This window comes from Herpailurus yagouaroundi, unplaced genomic scaffold (genome assembly GCF_014898765.1).
Source record: "Herpailurus yagouaroundi ecotype Mexico unplaced genomic scaffold, PumYag 29, whole genome shotgun sequence".
NCBI classification, from domain to species: Eukaryota; Metazoa; Chordata; class Mammalia; order Carnivora; family Felidae; genus Herpailurus; species Herpailurus yagouaroundi.
In genome coordinates this window covers 103,823,759-103,844,955 of record NW_024412377.1, presented here as the reverse complement: position 1 = coordinate 103,844,955, position 21,197 = coordinate 103,823,759, and the positions used below count along the sequence as shown (strand labels likewise).

The 21,197-nt window shown below is 40.0% G+C and overlaps 1 protein-coding gene across 2 annotated transcripts in view; it reads left to right on the top strand.

Moving 5' to 3' along the window:
- NAIP (NLR family apoptosis inhibitory protein) overlaps positions 1 to 20,471 on the top strand; it is a 35,935-nt gene extending 15,464 nt beyond the window's left edge. Inside the window, exons 8-15 of one of the 2 annotated variants that reach the window (XM_040451339.1) lie at positions 4,884 to 4,965; positions 6,380 to 6,437; positions 6,555 to 8,660; positions 11,965 to 12,132; positions 13,591 to 13,743; positions 14,080 to 14,166; positions 16,211 to 16,375; positions 19,849 to 20,471. In XM_040451339.1, coding sequence (XP_040307273.1) covers positions 4,884 to 4,965; positions 6,380 to 6,437; positions 6,555 to 8,660; positions 11,965 to 12,132; positions 13,591 to 13,743; positions 14,080 to 14,166; positions 16,211 to 16,375; positions 19,849 to 20,213 — 3,184 coding nt within the window. In that variant the 3' untranslated portion in view covers positions 20,214 to 20,471. Of the gene's footprint in view, positions 1 to 4,883; positions 4,966 to 6,379; positions 6,438 to 6,554; positions 8,661 to 11,964; positions 12,133 to 13,590; positions 13,744 to 14,079; positions 14,167 to 15,134; positions 15,212 to 16,210; positions 16,376 to 19,848 lie in introns of those variants that run through there. The other variant, XM_040451350.1, reaches the window with a different exon arrangement.
- Positions 20,472 to 21,197: the final 726 nt, after the last annotated feature.

The window sequence follows — 21,197 nt, the reverse complement described above, 5'->3', positions numbered from 1 at the left end:
TTGAAAAAAATTATAGTTGATACATAACACGTGAATTTCAGGAGTACAACATAGTGATTGAACATGTTATGTAGGCTATGCTCATCACAAGTGTAGCTGCTTCTTCAACTGAAGTGCAGTTGACGCACTATGTTAGGGGTTTCAGGTGTACAATGTGGTGCTGTGACAGTCTAAACCACAACGTAGCTATCATCTGCTGCCATCTGCCTTTTTTATTTTCTAATTTTTAATTTTTTTTATTGTTTATTTATTTTTGAGAGAGAGTGCAAGCAGGGGAGGGACAGAGAGGGAGGGAGACACAGAATCTGAAGCGGGCTCCAGGCTCTGAGCTGTCAGCACAGAGCCTGATGCGGGCTGTGAGATGACCTGTGAGATCATGACCTGAGCCCAAGTGGGACCCGTAACCAACTGAGCCACCCGGATGCTCCTATCTACCTTTTTTGGAAAAAAAAAAAAAAAAAAACAAAAACCAGCAAACTAGAATGCCTGCACTAGAGTACCTAAAATATTTACGTATGATTTAAAGGACTGTAATAAACCAATGAATCCATCCGTAAAGTTATAAAATGGAACATTACTAATTCTTTAGTAGGTCCCTCTGTGCCCACCCTCCCCAATTCTGATTATATCCTCATCCTTCCAATCCAGAATTAAACATGATCCTGAATTTGGGGTTAATTGTTCCTTTGCTTCTCTTTAGGGTTTTATCAACTAAGTGTATATCCTTAAACATATTTAACCGCCTGTTCTTCAAGTTCAAATACATGTAAACATACTGTGTGGTTGTTGTGTAATTGTTTTGTTTCATATGGTTTTTGAGACTCATCCATAATTACACGTTGAGCTGTAGTTCACTTGTCTTCACTGCTGTGTTCGTATGTTATTTTATGAATATATAAGATTTATCCATTTTTTTCTTGATTCAACACCTGGCTTGTTTTTGAAGTGTTGCAAGTAATGCCACTGGGAACATTCTTGTATGTATTTCCCAGGGCTCGCGTTTGTTACTCCAAAATACATAACAAACCATAAAATTGGAGGGTCATAGGTTTGTACCTATTCATCTTGGCTAGGTTATGCCAAACGTTTTTCAAAGTCGTACCAATTGATTTTCCCACGAGCATAGATGAGTTTCCACTGGTCTGCTTCCTCACTTGGTATTGCCCAAATTTTAATTTTCATCAGTCTAATTACTGAAGACATTTAGCATAATTTCATATTTTCTGTATAACTGCCATGTTCTTTTCCTTCAAGAGAATGTGTCTTGACTATTCTTTGCCCTTGGCTCTTTCATAGAGAATATATGAAATGTTCTTCCCTATCCTTCATAATATTCCTTATTTTTAAGTCATTATCTAATACAGACCAGCTTTACTATAATCAGTTGTTACATAAGTCTTTTTTGAAATCATTTTTTTTTTTTTAATTTGAGAGAGAGACACCACACCAGTGGAGGAGAGGGGCAGAGGAAAGAGAAAGAAAATCTTTTTTTTTTTCTTTTAATTTTTTAAAATGTTTATTCATTTTTGAGAGATTGAGAGAGACAGAGCATGAGCGGGGAAGGGGCAGAGACAGAGGGAGACACAGAATCCGAAGCAGGCTCCAGGCTCTGAGCTGTCAGCACAGAGCCCAACGTGGGGCTCGAACTCACGAACTGTGAGATCATGACCTGAGCTGAAGTCAGACGCTCAACCGACTGAGCCACCCAGGCACCCCGAGAAAGAAAATCTTAAGCAGGCTCCACATTGAGCATGGAGCCCGATGTGGGACTCTATCCCACAACCTTGGGATTATGACCTGAGCCAAAATTAAGAGTCGGACACTCAACTGACTGAGCCACCCAGGCACCCCTTTTTTGAAATAATTCTACTTTTATATCTATGACTTGACATTTAAAGTGAGTTTCTGGTAGGCATAGTTGTGTCTTTGATTTTTTTTACTAGTCTAATATCTGCTTTCTAATGGGGGTGTTTAAAAATGTATATTTAGGGGCGCCTGGGTGGCGCAGTCGGTTAAGCGTCCGACTTCAGCCAGGTCACGATCTCGAGGTCCGTGAGTTCGAGCCCCGCGTCGGGCTCTGGGCTGATGGCTCAGAGCCTGGAGCCTGTTTCCAATTCTGTGTCTCCCTCTCTCTCTGCCCCTCCCCCGTTCATGCTCTGTCTCTCTCTGTCCCAAAAATAAATAAACGTTGAAAAAAAATTAAAAAAAAAATAAATAAAAATGTATATTTAATGTAATTATTGATATGGCTAGATTTAAATATAGTATTTTGATACTTGCTTTCTATTTCTCCCATCTTGTGTTGACTTTCCTTCTTTCCCAATTGTTTGGAATTTTTTTTTTTTTAAGTATTCCGTTCTATCTACTGTTGGCTGATGAGCTGTGCATCTTTATTTTGGCCTTTTACGGCCTGCTCTAGAATTTACAGTATGCATGTTTAATACATCTTCAAATACTATTATAAGACTGGACATAGAATGTATGAACCATATAACAGTAGACTCCTGTTTCTCCGCTCTTACACTTTGTGCTTGTGTTGTCCTATGTTTTTACTTTCCACATATATGACAAATCTCACAATACAGTGTTAGGTCTTTGCTTTCAACTGTTACCTTTTAAATACATTTTAAAAAGAAGAAAAAAATATTTTTTTATTTACCATCCAAGTTAAACATCCAAAGCACTCTTCGTTCCTTTACGTCTGTTACCATTTTGCTTTTACGGAAGAATAGTGCTGGTCTGCTGGCTACCAAGTGTATTGGCTTTGTATGAAAAAGTCTATATCTTATCTTCCTTCAGAGTCCTTTCCTTGATGGTTTTGTCAGTATAGTAACCTTGGACAGAAAAATTAAAAGTCCTACTTGCTGATGGGGCGCCCTGGGTGGCTCAGTTGGTTGAGCGTCTGACTTTGGCTCTGGTCATGATCTCACAGTTAGTGGATTTGAGCCCTTCGTCAGTCTTCTGCACTGTGGGCACAGAGCCCGCTTCAGATCCTCTGTTGTCCTATCTCTCTGCCCCTCCTGGCTTGCGCTCTCTCTCTCAAAAATAAATAAATATTTTTTTAAGAAGTCCTACTTTCCGTTTACCTGAAACTATCCTTTTATTCCTGGACTCCTTTCCAACCATACAATAAGAATGTATTATCCTTTGTTTTGATTCTGCAGCATGAAAATGAGCCTGAGACAGTTGGCTGTTCCTAGTTATCCAATTTATCTAGTCACTTCTATAGTTTTCATGTGTCCAAGGTAATCATTGTAGAACTCTTTAGAAATTTCCCCCTTGGTTTAAAGGACATCATACCTGGGTTTAAAGGATATCTACACCCAGTTGGATGATGTCTGGCAAATAGCTTTTGTTTCAAATTTTTATTTGAAACAAATTTAAATTCTAAATTCTAGTTAACATACAGTGTAATAGTGGTTTCAGGAGTAGAATTCAGAGATTCACCACTTACATATACCGCCCTGTGCCCATCATAACAAGTGCCCTCCTTAAATTAATGTCCATCACCCATTTAGCCCATCCCCGTACCCATCTCCCCTCTAGCAACCCTCAGATTGTTCTCTGTCACTAAGAGACCCTTATGGTTTGCCTCCCTCTTTTTTTTCTCCCCATGTTCATCTGATTTGTTTCTTAAATTCTGCATATGCATGAAATACATGGTATTTGTCTTTCTCTGACTTACTCACTTAGCATAATACATTCTAGCTCCACCCATGTCATTGCAAATGACAAGGTTTCATTCTTTTTGATGGCTGAGTAACATTTCATCTTCTTTATCCCTTCATCAGTTGATGGACCTTTGGGCTCTTTCCATATTTGGCTACTGTTGATTGTGCTGCTATAACCATTGGGGTTCATGTGCCCCTTTGAATCTGTACTTTGGTGTCCTTTGGGTAAATACCTAGTAGTGCAAATGGTTTTTAAGTATATTTGTGGTTTTTATCTATATTCATGTTGATGGAGCTCTTTAGAAAATAAACTTTTGATTTGAGAATGACTTTAGATTTAGAGCTCAGGTACAAAGATAAAACAGCAAGTTCTTATATTCCCACACCCATTTTCTTAAATCATTGTGGTACATTTGATTTAAATCACATTGGTATGTAGCCAACATTGGTACATTACTATCAATTCCAGCTTTCTTTACATCTTAGCAGTTTTTCTACTCATGTCCTGTTTTGTGTTTCGTAATTCATAGATGGAGTTTTCTTCTCTGTTTTTGAATCTTTAGGTCCATTTTAGTAAGTTTCATGGATGAGTATTAAATGTGCACTCATTCCTCCAAATTTACTGGCTGTCTGCATTGTTACTTTGTGAACCATTTGCATTGCTGTTGCTGAGAACCATTCTAGATGTTTAATTTTTGCTGTTAAAAACTTGATAACAGTGGGGTGCTTGGGTGGCTCAGTTAGTTGAATGTACGACTCTTGATTTCAGCTCAGGTCATGATCCCAGGGTTGTGGGATCGAGCCCCAGGTCTGGCTATGTGCTGGGCGTGGAGCCTGCTTGAGATTCTTTTGCCTTCTTCCCTGCTCGTATGCATGTGTACTCTCTCTCAAAAAAGAATCCCAGGGGTGCCTGGGTGGCGCAGTCGGTTAAGCGTCCGACTTCAGCCAGGTCACGATCTCGCGGTCCGTGAGTTTGATGGCTCAGAGCCTGGAGCCTGTTTCCGATTCTGTGTCTCCCTCTCTCTCTGCCCCTCCCCCGTTCATGCTCTGTCTCTCTCTGTCCCAAAAATAAATAAACGTTGAAAAAAAATTTTTTTTTAAAAAGAATCCCAAAAACAGAAAACACAGAATTCTATTACAGTATATTTGAAAACCTAATGCAAACGTTTAATTACATACAACTGTTTTTATAACTTTTAACTTTGTGCTTAGTTGTCAGTTTCTCCAAAATCTGAAGTCCTGTGCAGAAGGGATCCCAGACGATCACAACCACTGTGAACTTTCTGAATTAACGGTAACGAACATGACCTTGTGAATTTTAACAGTATGTGATCATGTGACAGAAAAAAAATTTTTAAGTTTGTTTGTTTGTTTGTTTGTTTGTTTAGGGAGAGAGCTGGAGAGGAGCAGAGAGACACTGAGAGAGATTCCCAAGTGGTCTCTGTGCTGTCAGTGTAGAGCCCCATGTGGGGCTCAGACTCACTAATTGTGAGATCATGACCTGAGCCGAAACTGAGTTAGATGCTTAACTGACTGAGTCACCCAGGCACCCCTAGAAAATGGTTTTTGAACAGGAATTGCTCATCCTAAATAAGGAAATACGTTCTACAAATACCTATTAAGCACCTATCGTGTACTAAGTATAGATGAGGATACTATAATAAGACCTAAAACTTAGCTTCACGAAATGTAGAGTCAGTCCCTTCTACTCTGGGGCCCAGACTCTTAGACTTAGATCTGATTAGCATCCAGGCTACCTGGATTCCCTATGTGATCTTTATTTGGAAGACCATAAAATTTGACTTGGCCTTTTTCTAGGGCTCAGAAGATAATATTTTTCTTTACAAAAGCAAATGAGCAACTGATAAATCCAGATCATAGGTTGGTCCCTTTAAACTGAGAAATCCGGGGCGCCTGGGTGGTGCAGTCGGTTAAGCGTCCGACTTCAGCCAGGTCACGATCTCTCGGTCCGTGAGTTCAAGCCCCGCGTCGGGCTCTGGGCTGATGGCTCAGAGCCTGGAGCCTGTTTCCGATTCTGTGTCTCCCTCTCTCTCTCTGCCCCTCCCCCGTTCATGCTCTGTCTCTCTCTGTCCCAAAAATGAATAAACGCTGAAAAAAAAAATAAATAAAAAAAAATAAACTGAGAAATCCTACACTGTTCTCTGAGATCAAAGTCACTGTTAACCTAGTACAGATGCACACACCTCTTCTTTGAGGCTGTATGTTAGATGTTTTATGTCTTTCATTCTACGAAAAGAAAACAAAGTAACTTGATCTGCACTTGATGGAAAAATAAAATTGAAGAAGAAAGTCTGGGGATATCTCAGTAACTTATTTTGTAAGAAATACGATCGTTCCATATCCCAGGTATGTATATTAAAAATGTGAATAACTATGGTCAGAAGCTGCACTCAGTTATGTTTGCAGGGCCCCTCTCGTTGCACACGTTGTGGTTCTGGTTGTCTGGAGAGGAACCACTGCCTGATTCACCCGTAGCATGTGTCATACATGGGCCACCTAGGAGACACTTGAGGGTATTTGCAGATCATTTATTGTTTCCTATTTGTGCTGCTCTCCCCTTCAACCGGCATAAACATCTGGGCGGGGGGGGGGGGGGGGCTTTGTTTAGATGTTTGGTCCCCAGCTGTGACATGATGCCCTACTGTCTTACACAGAATTTGATTTAACAGAGCATTTTATTTTCAAAGGACACCACAAGTGAAAGCTGTGGTGAAGATTCAGCAGCAGTTAGTTCTGTAGTACCAGGTAAGGATTTCAAAGCGACACAGGGGATGATACGCATGTGTACCTCTATTTGTGTGTAGCAGATTTGAAGAGAGAGAGTACATCTTTGTAGCTCTGCCTTTTTTCTTCTCTCCACAGCAGCGGCCCAGGGTGAAGCCCAGTGGCTTCAGGAGGCGAAGAATCTGAGCGAGCAGCTGAGAGAATCCTATACCAGTGCCAGTTTCCGCCACATGTGTTTGCTTGAGGCCTCTCCCTCTCTGGCCACCGACCACTTGCTGGGCTGTGATCTAGCCCTGGCTTTAAAACACATCAGCAGTCCTGTGGAAGAGCCTGTGGTGTTGCCGGAGGTCTTTGCCAACTTGAACTCTGTCATGTGTGTGGAGGGCGAAGCAAGTAGTGGAAAGACAGTCCTGCTGAAGAAAATAGCTCTTTTATGGGCATCAGGATGCTGTCCCTTGCTGAACAGGTTCCAGCTGGTCTTCTATCTCTCCCTTAGTTCTACCAGACTGGACCAGGGGCTGGCCACCATCATTTGTGACCAACTCCTAAAAACGGAAGGCTCTGTCACCGAAACGTGCCTGAGGAACATCATTGAGCAGTTAAAGAATCAAGTGTTATTCCTTTTGGATGACTACAGAGAGATGTGCTCAGTTCCCCAGGTCATAGAAAAACTAATTCAAAAAAACCACTCAAGGAGCTGCTTATTGATTGGTGTACATACAAACAGGGCCAGGGACATCCGCCGATACCTAGACACGATTCTGGAGATAAAAGTGTTTCCCTTCTATAATACCATGTATTTATTACGGAAACTCTTTTCACACGATATGAGTTGTCTGCGAAAGTTTATGGTTTACTTTAGAATGAGCGAGAATTTGCGGGGAATTCACAAGACTCCTCTCTTTGTAACATCACTGTGTGCTAACTGGTTGCAGTATCCTTTGAACAAAGCCATTGATGGTGTGGCTGTTTTCAAGTCGTATATAGAATGCCTTTTCTTAAAGCACAAATCTAAAGCTGAATTTGTCAGAGCAACCGTGTCCTCTTGTGGCGAGCTGGGCTTGAAAGGTTTGTTTTCATCTTGCTTTGAGTTCAGTGATGATGACCTTACAGAAGCAGGAATTGATGAAAGGGAAGGTTTAGTCTCGTGCCTCTTGAGCAAATTCACAGCCCAGAGACTAAGACCGGTCTACCAGTTTCTAAATCCCGCATTCCAAGAATTTCTTGCAGGGAAGAAGCTGATTGAACTTCTGGATTCTGACAGGCAAGAAGATCAAGATTTGGGACTTGCTTATTTGAAACGAATTAACTCATCAGTGACGGCTGTAGGTCTCTACAGCACTCTTTTGGATTACCTCTCCTGCCACCCTTCAACAAAGGCAGGGCCAAAGATTGTATCTCATTTGCTTCATTTGGCAGATAGTAAAGAGTCATTGGAGATAATATTGAAAAACAGTAACTACTTGAAGCACCATCCAGAAATTTCAGAGAAGTTGGAATGTATGAGGTCAGTGTGGCAGGTATCTCCAGAAAGTTACTTTTCCATCATTTCAAACCAGTTACTGTCTCTTGCCATAAAAATTGCTTACCAAAGCCACACTGTTGCTGCCTGCTCTCCATTTATTTTGCAGTTCCTTCAAGGGAAAACCCTGAATTTGGATGTACTTAATATACCGTATTTTTTTGACCACCCAGAAAGCCTATTATTGTTGAGGAGCATCCAGGTCTCCATAAGAGGACATGAGGTACACACACTAGATTTGTCAATCTTGGAAACATGCATAGACAAATCACAGGCACCGACTGTTGATCAGGACTGTGTTTCTGCCTTTGAATCTGTGAGTGCGTGGAAGCAGGATATAGCTGAAAAAGAAGAAAACATAAAGCACTTTCAGAACCTGAGACTCGCGAAACTACCAGACATCAGTTCTGGCTACTGGCTTCTTTCTCCAAAGCAGTACAAGATCCCCCTTCTGGAAGTGCATGTGTCTGGAGGGGCCACTGTGAACCAGGAGATGCTCAGGGTTCTCACAGTCATTTTCTCAGCCTCACAGTGCATCGAACTCCATTTACAAAACAGTGGGGAATTTATGGCCGGCATCAGCCCTGCTCTGGAGCAGAGTAAGAACTCTGTCACCAAGTGCTCAGTGTTCTGCCTGGAGCTGAGCACAGCAGAACAGGAATTGCTTCTCACCCTGCCTGCCCTGGAGTCTCTTCAAGTCTTGGGGACAAGGCAGGTACCAGGTACACCTGAATATATCTTAGATGACTATTCTGATGTGTAATTTTATTTTCTCACTCTTAGTTTTAGGTTGATGGAAACTTCTGAAAGCATGAGACCATAAATGCTGGCTGATAGAACAGATATAAGATAATCCTTTGACAAAAAGGGAATTAGATGACAAAAAAAAAACAAAGATAACCGTTGACTAACCTATTTTTTCAATAGGATTAGTGAAAGGCCTCTGAATAATAGAATGCTTTTTGAATAATTGACATAAAATTAAAATATTAACCAATGAAAGCTTTTTTCTTAAAGTTTGCTTATTGATTGATTGATTGATTGCATATGGGGGAAGGGGCATTGGGATGGAGAGACAGATCCCAAGCAAGCTACGCACTGTCAGATGGAGCCCAACTCGGGGCTCAAACTCAAAGTGAGATCATGACCTGAACCAAGGTCAAGAGTCGGCCACTTACCCGACAGAGCCATGCAGGTGCCCCCCCAGTGAAGGCTCTTAATAACCAGACACAAATTACTTACTCGTAAAAGGATAGGGGAGCCTGGGTGGCTCAATTGGTTAAGTTCTGACTTCGCCTCAGGTCATGATCTCATGGTTCCTGAGTGTGAGTCCCACATGCGCTGAGCTTGAGCCCACTTCGGGTACAACAGGAGCCTTGATGCTCTTTCTCTCTCTCTCTCTCTCTCTCTCTCTCTCTCTCTCTCTCTCACTCTCTACCTCTTGTGGGATTCTCTTTCTTTCTCCTTCTCTCTGTCCCATGCTCACTTGTGCCCTCTAAATAAATTCATTCATTCATTCATTCCATGTACCATGATGCTTGAGAATTACCCTTACCCTGCCTGCTTAACAGAAGAAAGGGCTTGTACCCTCTGGGAAATAATCGTTCTCATTTGTGTCCCCTGTCACTTGTCTAAGCAATATTTGAGAGGTTTCAGTGTCGCCTTTGTGTGTCCTGCATTACATTTATTCCTAGGTATTTTAGACACTTTTGTAAAAAGTATTTACGTTGTTTTTTTTTTTTTTTCTTTTTTAATTTTCCGCTGCTACTATGGCTTTGGTTTTCAGCAGTTTGTTATATGCCTAGGTGTGCTTTACTCTGTGTTACCTTGCTGGAGGGTCACCGAACGTTATTAGGATCTGTGGGTAGATATTTATCCTCAGATTTAGAAAACAACATACTCTTTTTAAAATGCCTTTTTATGGTGAAATATTCCTAACGCTTAACGTTTTAACCATTTTTGAGTGCACATTTCAGTGTTATTAAGTACATTTCCAGTGTCACACAACCAGCACTTTTATCCATTTCTAGAATGTTTTCATCGCTCCAAACGGTAACTCTGTACCAGTGAAACAGTGCCTCCTTCCTCCACCAAGCCACTGATAAGATCTATCCTACTTTTCATCTCTATGAATTTGTCCATTCTAGGTATTCCATAAGTGGAATCATACAACATTTTGGCTTTTTGTGTCTGGCTTGTTTCACCTGGCATATTTTCGAGATTCATTTGTATTGCAGCCTGTATCAGAACTTGGTTCCTTTGATAGCTAATCTTCCCATGTATATATCATGTTTTGTTTATCCATTCATCTGTTGATGGACACTTGCTTTGTTCTGGCTATTGTGAGCAATGTTGCTATCAACATGGGTGTACAAATATCTTTTTGAGATCCTACTTGCAATTCTTTTGGATATATACCTAAAAGTGGGGTGCTGGATGATGTTAACAATAATTCTAATTTCTTTGGAACCTCTAAACTGTTCACTACAGTGGCTACACCAGTTTATATTCCCACCAGCAATGTATGAGGGTTTCAGTTTCTCCACAACCTTGTCAACGCTTGCTGCTACATACATTTTTTTTAATTAGAAAGTCATCCTATTAGGTGAGAAATGGTATCCCATTGTGGTTTTGATTTGCATTTCCCTAATGACTAACAGTGTTGAGCATCTTTTCATGTACTTACTGGTTATGTGTCCTTTTTTGAGACAGGTCTATTAAATCTTTGCCCATTTTTTTTTTAATTTTTTAACATTTATTTATTTTTGAGACAGAGAGAGACAGAGCATGAGCAGGGGAGGGTCAGAGAGAGAGGGTGACACAGAATCCGAAACAGGCTCCAGGCTCTGAGCTGTCAGCCCAGAGCCCGATGCGGGGCTCAAACTCACGGACCGCGAGATCATGACCTGAGCCGAAGTTGGACGCCCAACCGACTGAGCCACCCAGGCGTCCCTATCTTTGCCCATTTTTAAAATAATTTTTAACATTTATTTTTGAGAGGAGAGAGGGAGAGACCGACAGACAGAACATGACCAGGGGAGGTGCAGAGAGAGAGGGAGACACAGAATCTGAAGCAGGCTCCAGGCTCCGAGCTATCAGCACAGATAGCTTGAACTCATGAACCATGAGATCATGACCTGAGCCAAAGTCAGACGCTTATCCTACTGAGCCACCCAGGTGCCCCATTCCTTGCCCATTTTTTAATTGTGTTATCTTTTTGTCTTGAGTTGTAGGAGTCTTTATAGAATAACTAATATTGTAGTTATTGAATCTTTAATGGACATATGGTTTGATAATATTTTCTATTTTGGAGATAGTCTTTTCATTGTGCCAATAATGTCTTTAAATGCACATAAGTTCTAAATTACTGTTTTTTTTTTTTAAATTTTTTTTTCCCAACGTTTATTTATTTTTGGGACAGAGAGAGACAGAGCATGAACGGGGGAGGGGCAGAGAGAGAGGGAGACACAGAATCGGAAACAGGCTCCAGGCTCTGAGCCATCCGCCCAGAGCCTGACGCGGGGCTCGAACTCACGGACCGCGAGATCGTGACCTGGCTGAAGTCGGACGCTTAACCGACTGCGCCACCCAGGCGCCCCACTAAATTACTGTTTTTGATAGCATATCTAAGAATACATTGTCAAAGCCAAGTTTATGAAGATTGACTCCTATCTTTTCTTGTGGTGGCGGTTCCATTTTGAGTTAGCTATGTATGGTGGTGGGAAGTAGGGTCCAACACCATTCTTTTGCATGTCGAAATTCTGTCATTTCAGCACTGCTTGGGAAGATGTCTTACTTATTTTTGTGCATCCAGAGTAGCACAGGGCTTCTCATAGAGTAATCAGTAGACACTACAAAAAGCAGCATGTTCATATATGTGCTTTCTAGAAACAAGAATGTTTTATGATATATGGAAGGTTTTTATTTGAAAATAAGAAAATAGATTGCTGACTCAAAATGACAGTTTCAAATTTTCCATTTGGAATTCCTTAGATTAATAATGGCAAACTGTGTGCTGATTTCTAGGTAAACTTCTTACTAATTTGGACAAGTTCCTATGCCTGAAAGAACTCTCTGTGGATCTGCGTCATCAACAAAATGTTTTTGCACTTATTCCTGAAGAATTCTTCAATCTCCACCACATGGAGAAATTATTGATCCAAATTTCAGCTGAGTATAGTCCTTCTAAGCTAGGTAAGGATGGCACTTTGATTGATGTGTTTTTGCATCGTTTGGAAAGGCAACTTGGCCAATAACTAAGAGTTACAGCTTTTGTAAATCTCAGGTTGTAGCCTGTATCCATAATGAATTGTGGGAATAGCACTCGTCCTCATTAAGAAAACAGAGAACTGTAGGGGCACTTGGCTGGCACAGTCAGTAGAGCCTGCAACTCTTGATCTTGGCCTGAGTTTGAGCCCCATAGTCAGTGTAGAGATTAAACAAATCTTTAAAAAGAAAGCAGAAAGGTATTTGAAATTTTTGAGCCCTTACTATACACATCCTAGCAATTGTTTTTTTCCTTAAAACTTTTAGCGTTTTTATTTTTGAGAGACAGAGACAGTATGTGAGTGGGGGAGGGGCAGAGAGAGACACAGAGATGCGGGGCTCAAACCCACCAAAGGTGAGATCATGACCTGAGCTGAAGTCATACGTTTAACTGAGCCACCGGGTGTCCCGACATGTTAGGAATTGTTCTAAACATTTTACAAATATTAACCCATTTAATCTTCAGACCCTTCTATGAGGTAAGGTACTATTAATGTTACCTTAAAGCTAGGGAAATTGAAGTATAAAGAGGATAAGTAATTTGCTTGAGGTCAACCAGCTAAGGAAATGGTAAATCTGGTAAATCTGGGATTCTAGGAGTTCTGATTACTCCTAAGTCTGCGCTTTTAACCACTGGTAAAATGTCTCTCCAAACTATTTGGGAGAATTATTTTGATTTTATTTAATTTGCTCTTAAATTTCAACTTCCAGATCTTCCAGACTGGACTGGAGGAGGGGGAATCTACTGATGGGTAGCAATTGGAAGTATTTCCCCTTTTCTCACCAGCCTATGCTACGGATTGAACAATTTGTGCAGCCATCTTTCCTAAATGCATCTTGTAACAAAATGACTTAGGTGTCCTCAATTCCTAGTTTAGTGAAGACTGAGCCCTACATATTGAGGCAGTGTAAATCTCTGTGGAATTAACAGGAAGAGTTGCATGCTATAAAATTCTTTGAAGCTGAAAGTGGAAGTGGTAGTTTTCTTGTATTTGTCAGTAATTTTTACATCAAATTTAGGTTTGCATCAGATTTGTCATGGCTGTTATGTTTCTTTGTATCATATTCCTACTGTGTAAATGCCGGTCACATGCAAACTTAAGACATTAGCATGTTAAAGCCTAAGGTGACCTTACTGAGTCTAAATTCTTAGCTCTTATTTTATAAAAGAGAAAACTGATCCCCAGAGAGTGTCAGTAACTACCTGTCCAAGTTAACATAACTACTGGTTAGTTGCAGAACTTGAACCTATAAGTGGCCCAATTCTTGGATCATTACTTCATGGTGCTTTGTTCTAACTCTGTATTGTTGAAATAGAATGATATGGCTAATTCTGAAAGAAATTTGCAATTTTCTCTAATTTCTGAAATCTTTGATATTTTATAGTGAAATTAATTCAGAATTCTCCAAACCTTCATGTTTTTCATCTGCAATGTAATTTCATTTCGGATTTTGAATCTCTCATGACTGCACTTTCTTCCTGCAAGAAACTCAAAGAAATTAATTTTTCTGGATCATTTTTCACACCCATCCCATTCGGTAAGACCTAAGATCATAAAATTTTGGTTTTAGATGCATCTGTATGCACATTTTAGGCACTTTTAAAAGGTAAATTTTATTAAATATGTACTTGAGGTCAAAGAATTAAGCTATTAGATCTGATTTTAAATGAATTTTCAAATAAGGTGTACTTGTTTCTGGAAGTTTAAATATTTGTAGTTATCAGAATTATTTCCTGAGCTTTAATTATTTAGTCATACTAATTAATAAAATCTGAATTACTGTATTGATTTCAGTCATTTAAAAATACTCTTTACATACATTTGTTGGTATAAAAAATGTAGCTGACATACCTATTTGTTTTCCCTTTTATAGTCACTGCTTTGCCAAATTTTATTTCCCTGAAGATACTAAGTCTTAAAAACCAACAATTTCCTGATAAGGAAACATCTGAAAAATTTGGTATGTTTGCAAAATTGTGCCTTTTACTTTTTATTCTTCCCCTGAAGTCCTTCTTCTATTTTGTGTAAGCCACAGCAGATCACTATAGGTATTAGCGGCCCTTACTCATTTGGAGGAAGGGGCAGGGCTGCTCAGCTTTGAGCCTCCAAATGCCTGATCTCACTTGATCTCATTCAATAGTCACTCATTCTTAGAGTGACTTATTTCTTTGAATACATGTTTGGTCATTACAGCATGATGCAATTTCATTGTCAGGGACCCATTCCAAACCTGCTAAATCCCTGTTATGTCAAAGGTTTTTGGAATATAGATAAAACTATCTTTTCAAGGTTAAGAGAACTTTGTGAAAACTCAGAATTAACAAAATGGTAACTATCGAAGTTGCCTAAATACTTACTCAATTTTTTTATGATTACAAAAGGAATGTGTGCTCATGGAAGAATTCTAATAGATGTTAAAAGATAAATGCAGGCATATTAGAAACTTTGAGAGTTCATTTGAACAAAAATGGATTTGAATCACGCAGTGTCCACTGAATGAAGGACATAGCTCTGAGAGGCTGAACCAAACGAAATATTTTTTTATAGGCATAAGGGAGCAGGAACAGGGAAGTTATAGTAGACAAAAAAGCAGGTGCGTTGGTTACTGTAAGGTTACTTTCCTTTAGAAGGGATGGCAGAGTTCTATTGGGTAGATTACCTAACCAGTGCTGATCTGGCAATTCCTGATTGGCTGGTTTTAGATTCCATTTCTGGGACAGCTCAAACTAAAAATTAAGTCTTGGTTTAGTGATGTGGGGCCAGGCAAAAGCAACTCATTTTGGGCTTTTTGCTTTTTTCTTTTAACACAGAAAAATATAAGAGGAGGCAGTAGAGATAGGGAGTATAGAGCAGTTGTGCTTCTCAAACATTAGCGTGATCACCTGGATGTCTTCCTCTTCCCTTCTCTCCTCTTGCCTTCCTTTGCAGGCAGCATGTGGCTGGGGGAGGAGCAGGAAGACTGAGTGGGGCAGAGGCAAAATTGAGGGGCCAAGGAGGTGGCTGGCATATACAACAAGTTGATTAAATTAATAATACATTAAGTATAATGAGAATCAAATTTCCTCATGGTTGGAGAAGGAATTGACAAATATTGAAAGGAAAGGCTAGAAAGAACTTTAAGGTATTAAATTAGATGTGGAAATACTGGTGTGGACTCATGGTTTTTAATGTTTATATATATATATATATACACACACATACACATGTTTATATATGTGTATATATCCACATTTATATATACACACACATATATATGTGTGTGTATATATACACATATAGTGAGCTACATATCTCTCTATACACACATATACATAACTTGGTCAACTGAGATATTAAAAAAGATCCTAGTATTAATGAGTGCCCCAAATGCCAGATCTTGACTCCTAAATACTGGCCTCCCTAAAAGGAACCACGGTCTTTAGAGAAATGGCTGATAGAAGAACTGGATGGAACACAGAATTTAAATCCCAAGCTTGGAACACTGTTGGATGCTAGAAAATGTTAAAAATATTTCCAAGTCTAAGGTCTTAGAAGGAGATCACTTTCAAGTGATCAATAATGTACCAAGCCAAGGTGGGGTCGAAGTGCAAAGGTATGAGTAGCGGATTGTGAAGCTTCAGTGCTGGGAGGCAGAAGTAGAAGTCACTGAGGATGATATAGCAGGAGATAGGATTGAAAGGAAGGTGGCAAGCCATTTAAGAAGCTAGGAGAATATCCTGGAGGCCAGTAGAAGCTTGAGTCTAAAAAGGAAAAGGAAGTATCGTAGGCATTCTGGACCTCAGTGCAGGAGAGATTGGTAGGGGGATGGTGGAGGAATTGTTGACTGGAGGTAGCAGTGAGGATCAAGGTGTAGGCTGACCCCTTTCTCTTGCCCTTTGGAGAGGAAGAGGAACAGCCTCCATGCTACATGGGGCCTCCTGGACTATGCATGATTTTGAGGCTATACATGACCATTATTTGGTAACACATTGTATGGAAAATACCTTTTTTGTCTCTTCTGATAGCCTACACCTTAGGTTCTCTTAACAACCTGGAAGAACTGGAACTTCCTACTGGGGATGGGATTCAGCAAGTGGCCAAACTGATCATCCAGCAGTGTCAGCATCTTCAGTTTCTTCGAATTCTCTCATTGTGCCAGATTTTGGATGATGACAGTGTGATGGAAATTGGTGAGTTAGCCTTAGATAAATGGTTTCAGCTTGCAGAAAAGCCAGTGTTAGTACTCAAGCTTTCTCTTGCAAAAATGTTGATAGCCTCCTGTTTGAGACTACACAGTGCCTCAAATCTGTTTTGACTTTGTGTTCCTGATACCAGGCCACATATCCTCCATGCACTCCTTCTTATAGCATTTTAAAAACTGAAGATTACACATACAGAAAAGCACACAAATCCTAAGTGTACAGCTCAATAAATTATCCAGTAAACATACATCAACATTTTATTAACCATACTTGGTGGTTAACCATACTTGGTGGAAATCACCCAGATTACAGACTATTGCAAAGATCACAGAAGCCTACTTCCGTGTGCTCTGACAACATTCCCCTCCTTTCCACAGGTGACCATTAGACCCCTTTTGTTCACCATAGATTAGTTTCACTGTTTTAAACTTTATGTAATGGAATCCCTCCCAGTATGTACTTTACCTTTTTTGGCTCACCTTTATATTCATTGCATATTGCTACATGTGGCTAGCGTTCACGGATTTTCATTGCTATATATTATTCTACTGTAGGACTATATATACACCTCAACTTACCCATTCACTGGCTATTTGAGTTATTCTCAATATTTGACTAGTGTGAATAATGCTATGAACATTATTATGCATGACCTTTGATGTATGTATGGAAGTATGTTAGGGGCGGAATATGTGTCACACGGTATAGACAGATTCAGTTTTCCACAGTTGTACCAATTTACATTCCTACCAGCGGTTGTGTCACATTCTGGCCTGTACTTGTACTGTCAGATCTCTGAACTTCAGCCATTCTGATGGATCTGTAGTAGTATCTCATTGTGGATTTTTTTCTATTGGTATATTTTTATGTTTTATGATGGGTAAATTTCAGCAACTTAGGTTTTTTTGCTTTTTTTTAGAGAGAGAGAGATGAAAAACAGGGCAGGGACAGAGAGGGAGAGGAACAGCATACCTGTATCCCTTAGGTAAATATCTAGTAGTGGAACTGCTGGGTCGTAGGGTAGTTCTATTTTTAGTTTTATGAGGAACCTCCATACTACATTCCAGAGTGGCTGCACCAGCTTGCATTCCCACCAGGAATGCAAAAGAGATCTTTTCTCCGTGTCCTCGCCAACATCTCTTGTTGCCTGAGTTGTTCATGTTAGCCATTCTGACAGGTGTGAGGTGGTATCTCATTGTGGGTTTGGTTTGGATTTCCCTGATGATGAGTGATGTTGAGCATCTTTTCACATGTCGGTTAGCCATCTGGATGTCTTCTTTGGGCAAGTGTCTATTCATGCATTCTCTCTTTTTTTTTTTTTTTTTTTTAGCTGATTGGTTTACCAATTTATTGCTTTCATTTCTTTTCTTACCTCTATTATCTTCTACAGATAGAAGGTTTTTGTCCTAACGTCTTGAGATGGGATAATTTCAGTGCTTTTGGCTTTAGCTCCATCTCACAAATTTTACATGTCATATTTTCAGTCTTACTTAGTTCAAAATATTTTGTTATTATTTATTTTTTGGCCACACCAGGTATTTAGAAAGGTACTGCTTAACTTCACTGTTAAGAAAGAATATACAGTATATGATTTTAATTTTGAAATTTGTTGAGACTTGTATTATGGGTCAACATAACATAAAATCACACTAAAATGGTCAATTTTAGTAAATGCTCCATTTTGCTTGAAAAAAAAAAAGTTTTCTGCAGTTCAAATGAAATGTTGAGGGATGCCTGGCTGGCTCAGTGGGAAGAGTATGTGACTCTTGATCTTAGGGTCATGAGTTCAAGTATGCTCACATTGGGCATGGAGCCTACTTAAAAAAAAAAAGGTGAAATTATTGTTCTAATGTTTGATATTTTTATGGATTTTTATTTGCTTGTTCTAACTAGGACAGGGGTGTTAAAATCACCCCAATTAATCTTCTTTTCCCTTTAGTTCTGTTTTTACTCTACATATTTAAAATATATAGGTCCATACATATTTAGGATTTAAATCTAGCTACATAGAGATTTAGAATTGTTAAATATTCCTGGCAGATCAACCCTCTTTATTTCTAGTAAAACTTTTTGCCTTATTATCAGTCATTTCATCATACATTAATACAGTTGCTCCGGTATGCTTTTGGTATTTGCATCTTGGCTTTTCCCTTCCTTTTAATATTTTCATGTCCTTATATTTAAGGTGTGTCTCTTGTAAAAATCTATAATTAGGTTATTTTTCTTAATTTTTTTAATGTGGGAGACAGAGGCTCTGAAGCGGGCTCTGTACTGATAGCAGAGAGCCTGATGTGGGGTTCATATTCACAAACCATGAGATCAGGACCTGAGCCAAAGTCGGCTGCTCAACCTATGGAGCCACTCAGGCACCCCTCCCCCCACATTTTGCCTTCGTTTTTGACATTTGTTTCAGAGAGTATGGAATTCGATTTTGGTGCTCATTTTCTTTCCCATTTCTAGCTCCCATCATTTCTTTTGCTCAGCAGGCAGTCTTTTTTTGTATTTGAATGTAAGGTTTATCTGGCCCTGCTTTAGTAGCTTTTAAGATTTTCTTTGCTTTACGTTTTGTCATTTGCTATGAACTGAATTGTGTCCCTCAATGATCCATGTGTTGAAACCCTAACCTTTGGAGACAGTCTGCTTGAGCAATGACAACACAATACCCTACAATGGTAGTTGTACTACATTGTGCTTAGGTGTGGATTTCTTTGTATTTATTCTGCTTGGGGTTTATAGACCTTGAAGCTGTGGCTTGGTGTCTTAAGCCAGTTTGGAGAAGTTTTTGGCCAACATGCACATAGCTGCTTCCCAATTCTTTGTCATTTTCTTTACTCTCCTTGTGATAGCAGAACTCAACCTAATTTGGGGTCATAGGATCAGGAAAAAGAGTTGTATAGAGAACTGAAGAAAGAATGGCCCAGACACATTTGGGAGGGGAGAGACTGAGAGGCAGGAGGGGCGCCTAGGTGGCTTGGTCGGTTAAGCGTCCGACTTCGGCTCAGGTCATCATCTCACGGTCCGTGAGTTCGAGCCCCGCGTCAGGCTCTGTGCTGACAGCTCAGAGCCTGGAGCCTGTTTCAGATTCTGTGTCTCCCTCTCTCTCTGCCCCTCCCCTGTTCATGCTCTGTCTCTGTCTCAAAAATAAATAAACGTTAAAAAAAATTAAAAAAAAAAAAAAAAGGCAGGAATTTGTTGTGAGAATAGACTGGAGAGGAATGTAAAAGCCAGACTGGAGGAAGCTTCACAGGATGTGTTAGAAAGGGTGAATCTCGGGGCGCCTGGGTGGCTTAGTTAAGCATCTGACTGGCTCAGGTCAGAACTCACAGTTTGTGAGTTCGAGCCTCATGTCAGGCTCTGTGCTGACAGCTCAGCCTGGAGCCTGCTTTGGATTCTGTGTCTCCCCCTCTTACTGAAATGAAAGTCCTTATGATTCTATTTTCACCAACACTTTGCTTTTATAGCCAAGGTAGCAATCAATGGAGGTTTCCAGAAACTTGAGGACCTGAATCTTTCAGTCAATCACAAGATTACAGAGGAAGGATACAGAAATTTCTTTCAAGCACTGGACAACATGCCACACTTGAAAGAGTTGACTATTTCTAGGCATTTTACTAAATGCATCAAAGCTCAGGCCACAACAGTCAAGTCTTTGTGTCAGTGCATGTCACGACTGCCAAGCCTCATCAGACTTAACATGTTCAGTTGGCTCCTGGATACAGAAGACATCACACTGCTTACCGCCATGAAGGAAAGACATCCTCAATCTAAACGTTTATTTATCCACTGGAAATGGGTACTGCCATTCTCTCCAATTGTTCAGGAATAGAAGATGTTCCTAAAAACTGAATTACAAATTTGTGTCAACAATTCTAAAAACTTCCCTCTCCAAAAACATTTTATTATGTCCTGCACACAAAAGGATATTTACAGTAAGAAAACCCCAAAATCACTACCAGAACCTTTGCAGTCCCTGAATGATTCTCCCCAACTAAATAGAGATCAGTTCTTCAATCAAGTTTATACACCTAACCCTCCATAATCGAGGATCAGCATCGAGTTTTCAGACTCATTGTGGTAAGGAGGATAAAAACAGCTATGGGAATGGAGTGAGGTACACAGATGGCTCTTACAGCCACAATATGGAAGAAGTATTCAAGTTACATATAATGTGAATTTCAAGACTGAATCCATTTTCTACATAAATGAAACAAGCCTTTACCACCAGTCCAGTTTAATCTTTTGTGGGCCAAGAGATACGCCTTAATACTTCTAAGATTTGTTGGGTATATTAATTTTGGTATAAGAGGCCCATACAAGGTAGAAGTAAGATTTACGGGAAAAAGTTCCTAGTACAGAGGCTTTTGATTCAACACTTACTGTATCAGCATAAAGTACAAAATAGCACTTCTAAGATTCAGACTAAAATGGAGCGGGCGCCGCCCTCGACATCAGGTTTGTTGAAATGCAGCCCAAGAACGTTTGAGCTGTGGGCATTTGGCTGACAAAGTGCCTTAGAGGAAGCCATTCGTGTGGGGGTACTGCATTAGAAAAACCACGCGTTGCATCGATCTGCTAGAAGAACACACTGGAAGCAAGGAAAGAAGTCTCTTGCTCCTACAGTGTCTTACCACTACTCTCTACTGACAAAGCTTTATACTGTGCTTGCTGCGGGGACTGGTCGTTACAGAGTGAAGATCTATTACTGCAGAGAAGGGCAATAAAGGCTGGATTTGGACAAGAGAAGCAACAACTTGATAACTGATAAAACTATTACTTATTAAATAGCTTAGACCTAAACTAAAAAGAACCT